Source organism: Phasianus colchicus, chromosome 3 (assembly GCF_987193195.1).
Source record: "Phasianus colchicus chromosome 3, bPhaCol1.hap1.1, whole genome shotgun sequence".
In the NCBI taxonomy this organism is placed as follows: domain Eukaryota; kingdom Metazoa; phylum Chordata; class Aves; order Galliformes; family Phasianidae; genus Phasianus; species Phasianus colchicus.
Window position 1 is genome coordinate 4045353 of NC_143438.1, and position 13938 is coordinate 4059290.

Sequence of the window (13938 nt, forward strand, 5' to 3'; positions counted from 1 at the left end):
CGGATGCGTGCTCAGTGCAGTGTCATTATCTCACTAGGGCTAATCCATTTTATAGGATAAAACGTACGTGAAAAAAAATAAAAAGGTTGCTAGGATAGTGAGAGGAGGGGGCTGGATCAGCACAGCCCAGGCAGAAACCTTGGAAAGGGTCCAGGGAGGCAGGAAAGACCCATGTGGATTTTCCTGCAAAGAAATCATTCAAGAAATCGGGCAGAGGCAGCAAGTATGTGATGACTGTGTAGCTCTGCTTGGGTGTGGGGAGCCACTGCCTGGGAAAGCAGCCCAGCCTGGGGACTTGGAGGGGGGAAAAAAGAGAAAGCTCAGTTTGGATCAGTCTGATTCAAGATAATATGTGGTTTGTATTTTCTAAGCAGAAAGCTAAAAATTAAAAAAAATAATAATAATCTGATGTTGGAGGAAATGTCATTTTTCCCATTAGAAACCAAAACAAACCAGACCATAAAAACCCCAAGCCTTGCAGTTAAAAAGCCAAGCACTGACATCTTTTATGGTGAGGCACAGAGAGCTCTACTCTCCCTCAGTACCATGAAACCAGGGTGACTGGGATGTCCCCTGGCTGGACGAGGCCAACACTGTGCTGAGTTCCAGGACTCCACTATGGGCATCCTTTGGTGGGTGAGGTTTCACACTCAGCACTCAGCCTTTGGCACCACAGGCCAGCTGCCCCAGCATTATATGTTAAGTCATAGAATCACAGAATCGTAGGGAGTGGAAGGGACCTCTAGAGATCATCGAGTTCAACCCCTCTGCTAAATCAACCTCCTTATAGTAGGTTGCACAGGAAAGCATCCAGGCAGACATGTAGGACATTCACAGCTGGGCAGACTGAACGACAGCCCTTGGGTTGGCTCAGTCTGGATGCCCTGGAATAGGGCTTGGATGGCTCTATCTCTGGCACTGCTCCCAGCCTGACTTTATGTTATTTCCAGCCCAGAGGCCCTGGGCCAGTGATGCTGGAAGGAGACTGGGTACAGGAGCTGTGGGTGTGAAATCAGTTCAGAAGAAGCACTGGAAACTGATGCTGACGGCATTTTTGAAAACTTTTTCCCTGTGTTATTAAAAAAAAAAAAAAAAAAAAAAGGATTTCCTAAAATGACTGCAAATGAATTTGCCACATCTGCAAATAATGGCTTGTGGGTTGCCTGTATCTGCAAGTTGGTAGGAATAGCTACAGTCAGCAATTTTTTGGTTTAAATGACAAAAGCCCATGTGCCCACAGGCTGTGGTAAGTGCCAGGTATACCGCCAGTCGCCTTAACTCCCAAATGCTCAACCATTGAATTGTTTAAGCTCCATGAGCTTGCACTCTCTTTGGCCAAAAAAAGAGTTGTTTTTGGACCTGAGAATGGTTTGTAATTAAAGCCAACACTGTGAGAATCTGTAACTGATCTGCACTGAACAAATTATTTGGCTACCTGAAGAAAATCAAAACCTTCTAATTTTTTTGGAAAGAGGCTCAAAAGATGAAATAAGAAAAATATTAACTTGCTGAGAAAGAGGGCACAATGCAGGCAAATTAAAAAAGGCAAATGGCTAAGTGTATGCAAAAGTGGGGAAAATAGGACTAGCTTCAATTTGATAAAAAGTCCATTCAGTGATCATGGCATAAAATTAGACCATTGTTAAAAGAAGCAGTTATAGATACTAAGAAGATCTTATGCTGTTGACCTTGACACTCCACAGTCATGTGCTTGATGAGAGAGATTTTATTTTTACTGAAACAAATTTCACAGATTTACAGTGATGTCTGCAATTAAAATACACACATGGTGAAGGAGATCTTAGGCAATGCTTCAAGGCAGTGCAGCTCTTTCCAAGAAATTTAACTCCTTGAAATTTACCATTTTCAGCTGTAAAGAAAATGTCAGAGGCATGACTCCAGGAAGGGTATTTAGTCAAACAGTACCAGATGGGTGTGTGGGATTCACCTTATGCTTTGGTTATGAATGAAAGTAGTCAGCAAGGGGTTTGCTATAGACTCTTTTTGCTTGAAGAACTCTGGGCAAGACGTGGTTAATGCAGCAGTGCTTGGGCCTGCTGTGTTTTGACGAGGAGATTTGTTGAAATGAGAGGAAGCTCACAGGAAGCCAGGTAGCACAATGACTGAAGTATGTTGCTTAAATGAATTCAGCATGTGACCAGACATTTTGCTCTGGTATAAAGGATGCCACTGTCTCTGGAAGATATAAAGAATGTGTGACAGCATTTTCAGTATTTTCCTTTTTCCAGGAACCTCATCAACAACAAGGCTCATGCTGTCCACATGAGGAGTAATATCAGTATTTCCAACCCACAAACAGGGAAGCAGAGAATTCTGACTGATGTCTCAGGGGTTGGGTTGTGTCTGGGTTCGAAGAGGTTTGGAGCATATGTCTCTCCTTAAGGGAGGAGGGATTCCCTGAAGCCTGGTGTGATAGTGAGCAACGTGTGTCACCCTGTACTCACAGGAAAACAAATGCAAGGCAGAGGAAGGTCCTTGTTCATCAAAGGCATAAATACACATCTGTGCCTTCTCTCATGGTGTGGAAGGGAACTCAGGGAGTGTCAGCCATCACACTTGTCACACGCACCTCTAAACAAGTCATCCCTCTCTGCCTGTCTGTGAGCAGCCCTCCCTCCAGCCTAACCAACATGTCTCTTGAACGTGCTGCATTGAAGAATGCAGATCCAAAGCCTACCCTTAGCAACCCACACATTTCAGAAATAGTTCAAGAGAGAGCAAAAGAAATTACTGTACAAGCAGTCTATACAGATGTAAGTAATTTGCTGCATAAGGTAGCTTGTTTTACCACTTAACATTCATCAGAGCGCTCTCTTTAATAGTCAGAATTATCTATGGCAAAAGTCTTTTTGAACATGACTGTAAGGGCTGTGCTTATGTGGCTTTTTGGTTTTGCTTTGTTTTCAAAAGGGGTCAGTGAAAAGTGTTTTCATAAATTGAGAGCAACAAACATAACACACGTTTGAAAACAAGATAGTCTCATACAGGAAATATTTTTGCTTTCATTTTATTTTATGAATACATATACAAGAGATGCATAATCTTCCATTATCCAGGCTTAAAGGTAACAGGTTTTTTTTGTTTGTTTTGTTTTTTATATAGGTTAAAGAGGAAAATTAAAATAAGGGTGAAGGAGATGCAACATATCCAAACCATACAATTGAAAACCTTGCTAAAATTACTGCTGAAATGCAAACATGATGAAGGATGTGTCTGTGTGTTGTCCTGCACCAAAAAAGCCTCACCCAAGGTATTTATGCACATGAAAAAAAAATGCTTTGGCATAACCAGAGATTCCTCCACGCACACTTTGTTGACAACTTTGAAACACTGAGATAATAAAATCTGATAATTATATCATATATCAATTTCTTTCCTTGGCAGCAATGTCTTTAAATGCAGGGGGGAATAAAGAAGAGCCTGTTGACAAGAGACTTTTCTTCCGTACTAAGATGATTATATTAGCAGGATGCAGAAGGATGCTTCAAATAGAAGAGATGGAGTTATATGTTCATATATATGTATATAACGTAAAAATGCATATTTTATATGAGAAAGGAAGATTTGTCAAGATAACGTAAAATGAACCACTCTAAGACTAGCTTCCAGCAAAACATTTTGCTTTATTGGATCTATTTTCTAGCTACAAGTCAAGCTGACGTCTGTCAAGCTTTTTACTTTTCATATGGCAGTCTATAAGAAATGTTTCATGCAACGTCTACAATGGTAAATACAGGGTAAATAACTGGGATTAAACAGGTGAGCAATAACAGACTATTATAAGGACCAATAACAGCATATTATGTACATATAGCCATATTATATTCTCATGTCTTCACAGTAATGTGCAAATATGACAAATATGGCTTTCGTTTTTTTTTTGATTTTTGTTTTTTTTTAATAAAGAAAGTAAGACGTAATTATGCAGAATAATGTTTTAAAATGCTTCGTAGGGTTTCACCTTTTTGTGAAACCTGTTCAAATCTTTACTGTGTCACGGTTAATGAGTCACCTCAGCACGGAGGTGTAGTTCAGGTCTAGTTCCAGAAGGGGGCACGGATTCCTAAGGCACAATATTAATGTTAAACATTTTTTTTAATTTAAGTCATGCTATTTTATTTCTTTTTACTTTTTGGTTATGCGAAATAATAGGTTGTTGCTATTTATATAATAAGCAGTTGATTGTAAAAAATACAATGCTGAAGGTTACACTACATGCCTATCTGTAGCTTCAGAAATATTAGCTAATCTGAAAACACACTATACAGCGCTGCATATTAAACCCTTGTGGCTTTTTGGTAATATTCTTTTTCATACATGTAGCAGAGAATTATAAGGCTTCTGCGGAATAATAACATTATAACTGAACAAATATTTTACACTCTTCCATACTGCTATTTACAGTTACTTTAACTCATAATTTGCCATTTGGTAAATAACATGTATTTTGTATGCATCCTCCTTGCCTATGTAAAGTGCTTGCTTAACTGCATGAGGAGAGAAAATGCATACCTGCTTTAGGTTCAACAAACCCTCAGAAGAAGTAGCGGAAATATTTGCTGTGGATCTGAAATGCATTATCAGAAATTGAAATTATTGCTAAACTCAGTGCCCTGACCAGGCAATCATCTATATTATTTGTCATATATAAATATATGCATATATACTAGTATGTATGTACATGCATACACATTCATCTATCATGTAATAGATAGATTTCAATTTTTTGTCCATCAACCTTTTTTATTTTGTGCTATTCAACTCACTTGTGCTATGACTGAAGCCAGATTAAAATTAAAACCTTAACATGCTACTACTAACAATCCTATGATTCATTAGCACATAAAGACAATATGCTAAAGAAAGCTGAGATGATGACAAATGAAGAGAATTTGAAATGCACTGAGAATAAGGCAATAAGATATACGTTACAACAAAGAAAATGCAAAGAAATTCTGGAATTCATAACCACATCTTGCTGGATAGGGATTTCACTCCCTGCTTTGCTGCACAGCCTTAAGCGTCCTTCAATGTCACTCTCCAGAATGCAAGCTCTACATCTCTACACCTACCAACACCTTTAATGGTAGTAAATTCAAAGCTTATTTAAAATGCCCTGATGCCACAACCTGGTAAAATAAGGCACTTCCAGGGCTCTATTCCAGTGGAGCCATGCTGAAAAGATCAGCACTGGGAAGAAGCACTCAAGGGTTTGCTGAGTTTTCTAGTTTTGTCCCATGAAACGAGCAGTCTTGGAGTATACTCTCTCCTTTTTCTTTTGAGATGATTTTCTTTAAAGCTATTTCATCAGTTGAAGTTGAGGAACTACTTCTTTGCGAGCAAGAGGTAAATCTTCAGTTCCTGACATTCAGTAACGTGGAAGATCAGAGTGCTACCAGGTTAACATCTTCAGTATTTTCGGAGTCTCTGCACTCGAGCTGACATGCCAGCTGCGTCAAAAGTGTGTGGATTTCTTAGTAGGCCCGTATGGAAAGCTACGAATGGACATTGGTACTGGAAAGGTCATTCCTTATAATTTCATTTACTGCAAAGAAAGAACACAGGAAAAAAAATGACTCAATTAGCATCACAATGCTGCAGGAGCAGAACTGCCCTGCAAACCCGCATCCATTTGATAGTTTCAGTGCAGTTCTGAACGTGAAGCAAAACATAACGAGATAGCTAGTAAAGGCTGATCACAGTGCAAAACAGCAAGATTAACCAAGGTTATTGACATGCTAAATACTCAGTAACACCAGACATCACAAGAACAGCAGCATCCTAGATCCCTGATTGCATCAAACATATTTAACATTTTCAATCACTTACATTTCCTCTAGAATTGGCTCTGAAAAATGAAGAGAACCACAGGAAATCACAGAATCGCAAGAGCCCTTTGGAATGTATGTTAGTCATTGTATGTGGCACAAAGCTGCCAGCTGAACTGGGCATTTGAACAGCAATGCCTAGGTAGGATACCATTTCACATGCTGATTTTTTTTTTTATTGTAGGCCAGCATTAAAAAAGGAGAGAAAAGAAACTCATGTGCTCGCCCATTCCCCATAGCTGATAACATGTACGAATGCATGAACTCTTTTCATTGTGCCCAGCACACATGGACATACGGTCTTTTTCCCATCTGCACAGGCAGGTAGGAGGAGTGAGCACATTAAAACCCTTGGCAAGAGTTAGAGAAGAGATTAAACAAGGTCCACTATCACAGCATCAGACAGTCAAACTGCATCTCTGCTGACAAAGTGATGTTTTCTTTATTCATGAGCCTTCGAAAGAATGAAAATTCTTTTCTCCCTCCCCTGTTGCCATCAAGCAATACAGTTTCCCACACTCACATTATTTCCATTTATCAGCTTGTGATTTTTGGCAGATGGACAGGAAATGACAGAACCTGGCAAAGGTCGTCTACAGTGGACTCCACAACATCCCTTTTATTTCCACCCCACCTCCCTGCAGCGACTGCCACCACCTGATTTACATGAAGATAGACAAAATGCCATCAGCTATGCTATCACGGCTTCTGAGTGAGAGATGCTGGGAGTGGGAAACACATGCTCACTTCATGGAAGTGCCACGGAAAAGCCCAAGTTTTCCTTTGCCTGTGGGCTGCTGTTCACAGCCATCCAGATAACTCCATGTGTTTACTGGAAAAGACCAAGCCCGCCTAAAACCAACTTCCTGAAACGAGTGGTTGGTTTTTATTTTTTATATGCATATGCTTTTTTTTTTTCTTTTTTCTTTCTTTAGACCTATTGCCTATTTTGTAATTTCAGCACACGAATCAATCAGGATTAATGTCACAGGTCCTGGCCAATGCAACCACTTCTGCCAGTGCCATACTTAAGAAAGAAGTATCAGTTGCATTTGTAGCTAACTACATATTTATGGCAGCGGACTAAGAGCAGCATGGAAATGAGATGTAAAGGCAAAGCAGTTCACGAGAGTGTTGCAGAGTTTATCTTTAGTATTGCTGAACAGGGGAAACAAATTTAAGTGACCAGCCATTCTCTGTGACAAAGACTGCCCTGCCATCTGAACACAGCAAGAAATGCTACTCCATTTATGTGCTGCAAGGCGTTGGATGACTTCCTGAACTGAATCTCTACCTTGAATGCAAACAGTGCACATTTTCTGTGGGACAGTTCTTCCATGATGCTTTTGTAAAGATAGATTCTTTGATAAACTTCTCAAACTAAGACTAGGTACAAAGCAAACCTCACAGTGATATCTTTGTGCTGAGTGCAACGATGAAAACAAATCCTCATATGGGTCGGTCAATATTACATTTTTTCCTAACTTTGCATCAAGTTTCTGATTTCGTTTCCATGAAATAAAATTAGAACACTATTCAGGGCAATTATCAGACTTTGTATATGGAATGCTTAAAGATGTTAGATAACAAATCTTCACAATGTTTCTATACAGTGTGAAATAAGTATCACAACCTTGAGGACAGGGAGGTGGAGAAACAGAGGTGATCACCACCACAAAGACGTTTGCATTTAGGTATCTCAAATCTCAGACTAAATGCTTGGACATAAGCTGAGGTGCTCTAGATTTATTCAATAAAATTCCCACATATAATATCCCCCAGCCCAACAGCACAAGATTCTCCCCGTTAAAGCATTTAGAAAAAGTATTTTGGATCCAACTTGGTGACACAAACACCTAAGAGCTGGAGGTCCATCACCAAAACCAGCTTAGGACCTTAGAGGCAGCCTTTCCAGCCCTCAGATGAATCATCTGTCACTCAAGCCCTGTAGACATGACTTACTCTAGAGGTGACATGACTTTTCATCTGGGAGCCCACCTGCTTTGGTTCATTGCTCATGCTCTCTTCAGCTCTCAGCAGCCAGATAAAGCTGTCACCAACTGGTAATTTGGTCATTGACTTCAACAGGATACAGATTGGATCTTTGGCTTTATCGTGCATTTTTATTATATACTTCCTAACAGGTAAATTTTTGCTATCTTGATGAGAAAGTCAAGTTCGGTGTTCTCACATAACAACATCTGACAACTTTTCAACATCAGTCACTACAAAATGACAGTGTTGAACTGCAGTGTAGTCACTGCCACCAAATCTCACAGAGTCAAATTAGCTATGAGTATGCTCAACATCAGCTTCATCCACATTGTCTCTCAGATAAGCAGGGCTCAGACACAGGTCACCGCTGTTTCTTCCCCTTTGCCCACCATTGTGCTTAAGATGCAAAAATTCCCAATAGTGAAAAGGAAACAAAGTCACAGAGATAGACAAGGTGCAAGCCCCAAGTGGGGGAACAGGTAACTCAGCAAAGCAGCTGATAGTGTAGAGGCAGACTGCTCACAGAGAGTGCTAAACACAAGAGCTGAAAGGGGAAGTGTGCTTAGAGCGGGCTTCCCCAAGCTGCCCACCAAGGCACCTGAAGCTGGAAGGAAATGCCTCCAGAGATGAGGAGCCTACAGAACAGGCAGCAGGCACGCGTGGGCTGTGCACTGGGTGAGCCTCACTGGGCTCAGCTTGAGACGTGAAGCCAGCACTCACATGAAGATGCTCCACTCTCACTCCAGGTCCGACAGACAGAAGTTGGGCCAAAAATGCAGTTTAGTCAAAATAACGTGCAAATTTGGATTACATTCCTCAAATGGTTTCAGTTTAGACACAGAAGTGTCTTCAACATTTTTAAATTTTGAATTTCTGGAAAATTTGCTTCTTTTATACTCCAAATTCCATTAACCCTGCTGGATGTTAAGGGAAATATTTTATTTGGAAATTCTGTTATTGAAAGACTGATCTTTTGAAACATCATGTATGTCCATCTGGTCTGCATTTGACAACTGCCAAAAGTCCACTATTCAGGAAAGAGCACAGGAACCAGGCATGCCTCCGGTGATGCTTTCTTTAACACTCTTACACCTCCTGACTGCTGGAGGCCTTCAGGAGCAAGAGGAGCTCTGGGTCCTTGTTTCTTGGGAACTTAGATGGACTTTCTTCCATGAAATCCACTAATAGTCTTCCAAAGCTGTCCTGGCCTTCATGGTTTCCAGCAGCAATGGGTTCAGTGGGTTCCCGTTGAAGGATGTGTTGATGGAAAAAGTACTTCCTCTTGTTTTAAATTTGCTTCTTGATAGTATCGTTCATATGCCATGTGATCAAGTTGGTCACTTCCTGTTCAGCAGTGCCTTTGCCATCCATCACTTCCTTTCCCCATGGTATCCTCAGGACTCTGCTTGGTCCTGTAGGACCAAGAACTAAGAAAGGTGAAGTATGCCGTTGGTGCAGAGAAAATAATTTATATTTTTCTCTTTGCTCCCACATTACTAACAAAATCTTTATTAAAAAAAATCAAAGGGAGCCAGCTGCCTTGAATGATCTAGTTTTGGCTTACAAACCTGTTACTACAACAGGATTGTGTGTGAGACACAGAACAGCAGCATTCAGTGCAAGTGACATTTTGGCCTGGGTTTGAATTTCTTTTCTAAAGCAAATGCTGGTCTTTGATTCAGCAGCTGCTTGGATACATTCATATCTGTAGTACCATTCCAAGAGCAGTTGTGTTTTTCAATGAGTGTAACATTTTTCAAAAAAAAAAAAGGTAGCAAAGTTTTTACACTCATTTTTAAAACATAAACTGAGTATTCAGAATCCTCAGTGTTATTCTCGGGGGAGAGAATGGGCATTGTTCCTTTTGTCACTAAAACCTACAGTTCCCCACAATGCCTTCCCTCAACTGATATTTTCCATCATCATGTTCAGCTTTTCCACTGGTATAAACTCAAGAAGTAATAGTGCTGAGAAATCAGGTAACATGTGACCTCTCTACCTGTCAAGGCGTCTGAAAGCGGAACCTTTCCTTTTCTAAACAGCAGATGCCACAGTAGCAGGATGTGGTGAGCTGTTACACCACATTTTAGTTTAATAGGGAGGATTTTTTTTTTTCTTGTGTTTAATTTCTCTTTAAAATGCCCTTGCAATGGAAACTTTTGCTTTACTAATTAGCAAAATCAGTGCCTTTCCGATGCAACAGTTTGGGTTCCTGCACTAAACAGGACAACCAGATATATCTATACATGGATTCTATCATCTGGAAAAAGTTCAAATTTCTAGCGATTTCAGCTCTCCTTCTATCTGATGACTAATTTGCCTATAGGTATCATTATGGCTTCTTGTTTTAATAACTGTTCCTTTGAGACCCAGTTGTGCCTTTCATCTCAGATATTGATCCCACTGAAAACAAAGAAGTTACAAGGTCAGAGGGTCAAGAAGTGGAGAGAAGCTACAACTGGTGAGCTCTTTGGGGGTATACAAAGATGAGAGTCTGGAAGACTTAGCCATGTGTCATTTAATACTCCTAAAGGTAAATGTGCCCAGGAGTCTGAAAAAAAAATGAAAGTTGAGCTGAGAAAAACATGATTGAAACCACAATTATAAAGAAATGCACCTACAGTTTGGGGAGGGAATGTTGGCACTCTGAAAACATATCCTATCTCTGCCCACATTGCTAATGGCAATAATCCCTATGGCTGCACTCTTGAGCTTCTGCACTGTGAAGTTACCAATATTCTTACATGGAAATGGGTCTACTAGGCAAACACCAGTGAGTGGGCCATGGCACAGGTGTTCCTCTCCCATGCTTTGGAGGACAGCATGGCAGCACTGGCCTCTACTGCACAGTCCTTAGGAGTGGTCTATGCTCCAGTCTGACGTTCCTGCAGCTCCTATCTTGCCAGGCAGATTAAAGCCAAATTTAAACAAGAAGCAGGTCCTTTGTTAACTGTCTGAAATACAAACGTGCTCTCTATTCACAGAAGCTTTTCTTGCAAAACCAAAAAACAAACAAACAAAAAAAAAGCACACCGTTTAAGTAATCTTGAGACGCTTCTGAAAGAGAAACTCTGATGCTATTATCGATCTTCCACTTTCACCCATTATTTTTCTCTCCTTTCTTAATTAAGGCTCTGATGTCTGGTCAGCAGAAGACTGCTCACACATCACATCCCAAAGACTCTGGAAATCAGTGACCATCTTTTTGTTGACTTCAGTGCACTTCCGCAGTGTCCCAGAGAGGTTTGGACAATGAGTATATGGGTAATGGTGCTGAGCCTGTAAATGCACAGCGTTCTTTGCTTTGGGCAAGAAGCAATTTTTTTTCCAGTGACGTCAGTGCACAAGTATAAATTAAACGACTGGGATGCAATATGACAAACTACATGGAATCCTGAGGTCTTCTTTTGTCTACTGCAAAAGAAGACACAGACTGATAATTTTAACACAGTCCTGTGTGAAGACACAGCCAGGTTGACTCCACTCCCATGGGTATGGAGCACTGCACAGGCATGAATATTTCAAGTAGCTGGCCTTGCTGCAAGCCATGGGTACTGCCATCCTCATGTCTGCCTCCTGCCTGTACTGCACAGGACTCACCCAGAGATTGTCAGGTCACTGGGAGAAGAAAGAAGTCCAGTGGAGGTTTCCAGAGGAAAAGCTTGAGGGCTCGTATTCATCGGGAGAGTTTCTGCTGTTCTCCACACCTACAAGCTCTCTGGGCAACCCGTTCCAGCAGCTCACCACACCACCACTCTTTCAATAAAAAAACTTACCCCTGATATCTCATCTAAATCTCCCTTCCTTTAGTTTAAAACCATTTCCCCTTGTCCTATCACTGTCTACCAATTTTAGTTTCTCATTGGTGGGAACAGCCAAGGCACCTTCCCAACAGACAGATCAACTTTTCCTTATTATTTCTTGCCCACCTGTGACCAACTGTAGACCACTGTCTCCATGATGGCACAGAACTGAAGCAAAAGGTTCAGAATAATGTAATGCTCTCTCACCAAAAAGGAACAAAAAGTGTCCTGCTTTGCTCTGACTGGTGCACTTGTCATGGAAAATACAAATAATACCAGCTGCATCTCTCGAGATACATGTGTGAAAAGCCTGTGTGAATAATACTCTTCATTGCTCAAGTGGGCAGAACTAAGCAGCCAATGCAGTGCCATGTTTGAACTCCATGGCCTGGCTCTGGTCAAACTGCATATCTGTGTCTCACATTTGAACAATCTTCAGAAAAGAGGAGCAGTCCAGATAGTGTAACTGTCTAATTTTTGCCTTTCAACAGAATCTATCACTGTTAGTCAAGCCTTACAACTACGGAGGCTCCCAGGCCAGTGATATCTTCATGTATTGCTTTGCACAGTGCAAACATACCCCTAAGTGCTCTGCCTCCAATGGTTCATTGGCCACAAGCATCTTGGAGAAAGAACCTGGTTTTCCTCTCCATTAAGCCCAGCTCTGAACACACTGCCACTATGCAGCATATGAACTGTGATACAGAAACACAACTCTGGAGGGAGTTCAGGAGTTTGACATTAACATAATGCTACCTGTAGCACAGTATGACATTCTCTTTGATGTCTTCAATTACTGCCCTCAGATTTTTCCACAAATGATGACACACCTTGCTTCATCAGGCTTCTGTGCTTTTTTAAGCCCTTTATTTCAGACCAAATGCCAAATATTAGCGTCACTCAAGAGGAATTCAAATTCAATAAAGAATCCAGATCACATGTGTAAAATCCTAGTTTTATCTGGGTCCCTACTTTCCCTCTTCTAATAAACCTCTCTGACGCACAAAAGTTGCAACAGAGAATACAGACTTATTACTTAAGTCACTGAAAAAAAGACAGTTGTCTTAGATAACTAATATTTTCAAATCTACTATTATGCTAAGAATAAAAGGAAATTTCAGAAAGGACAGGGACAAATTCCTAAGATGCCAGTTTGAAATGCAAAACTATAGGTCGTGTTGAAGCTTACTGAATTAAAACTGAAACAAAACAAGTCCTGTGAAGCTATGGAAAATGTAACTTCACAGGTTCCATAAGAAGTCAGATCTTGTATTATCTCAGGTGTCCTGGATGTGTTAAAACCTTAAACTTCTTTTTATCTGTTTCATCATAATAAACTATCACCACAGGCCATGCTATTTTTGGAGACTGAGAACGGGACAGTGGAGCAAGTGAGTGACAACAAGTAGCACGTTTTTTATAAAACATGATCCTCCCATACGATTGTAGGCTCGACAGGATGAAGGGTGTTGTGCTTAACAGCCCATAACATGGAGCCATTATCCTACCTGCTCTGTCCTTTGCCTTGTGTATCTCAGTACCTCCAATCTCCCCTAGCTACTGTTCTGTGGAGGGGGAAGGATCCTCACTGCAGTGTGCTGACGACACTGTGTGGCAGCAGTCTGACTGTGGCTCTTGATTGTGGCTCAGACTAAACGAATCTCATCACACTGCACGCTGGGTATGGATTGTTCATCCCTCCCATAAGCAACCCTGCCAATGTCCTGCACCCCCTGTTCTGCGTACACTTAGGGCTGAATCCCTGGATGCTGGTAACTGACACAGGAATCAGCAGTGATTCTCAGAAGAGTGGGTTCCAAACCTTATGTTGTTTTTAAGGCAGTGCTCACCGTTTAGCATTTAAACCAAAGAATCTGAGTCTACAGGGAAGTTTTCAGTAGCTCTCACTGATGCTATCCTCGACTGGAGCTGCTGGGGTTTGGGCTGCACAGGGGCTGCAGGATTAGCCCTGCTGTGGTACAAGCCACGTTTGACACACACATGCACGTATGAGGGAAGGGCTGTGCAACAGACCACATTTTAACCAAAATTATGTGTTTACGTTCCTAAAAGCATCTGTCAGGGAAACAAAACAGACGTGTTTTACATTTTACGCAAAATTTCCACACGACAGAAGAACTATGCAAATACTACCTAAGACAGCCAAAACCTGAGGTCAGTATTGCTGGAAGCTTTGTGGGTACAAGAGAGGAAGAAGTAAGGAAGAGCAGACACTGTTTTGCTAGAAACAACAGAAATTTGCCTCTCTTGTGTGAAACGCAGTAATACGA

The 13938-nt window shown here is 41.1% G+C and overlaps 1 protein-coding gene across 5 annotated transcripts in view; it reads right to left on the minus strand.

The window, feature by feature from the left end:
* Nucleotides 1-2944: 2944 nt before the first annotated feature.
* The window catches only part of NFATC1 (nuclear factor of activated T cells 1), a 115735-nt gene continuing 104741 nt past the window's right edge, over nucleotides 2945-13938 (minus strand). For 4 of the 5 annotated variants that reach the window (XM_090136845.1, XM_031609889.2, XM_031609864.2 and 1 more), the window contains one exon: nucleotides 2945-5566. In XM_090136845.1, coding sequence (XP_089992971.1) covers nucleotides 5517-5566 — 50 coding nt within the window. In that variant the 3' untranslated portion in view covers nucleotides 2945-5516. The remainder of the gene's footprint in view (nucleotides 5567-13938) is intronic. The other variant, XM_031609902.2, reaches the window with a different exon arrangement.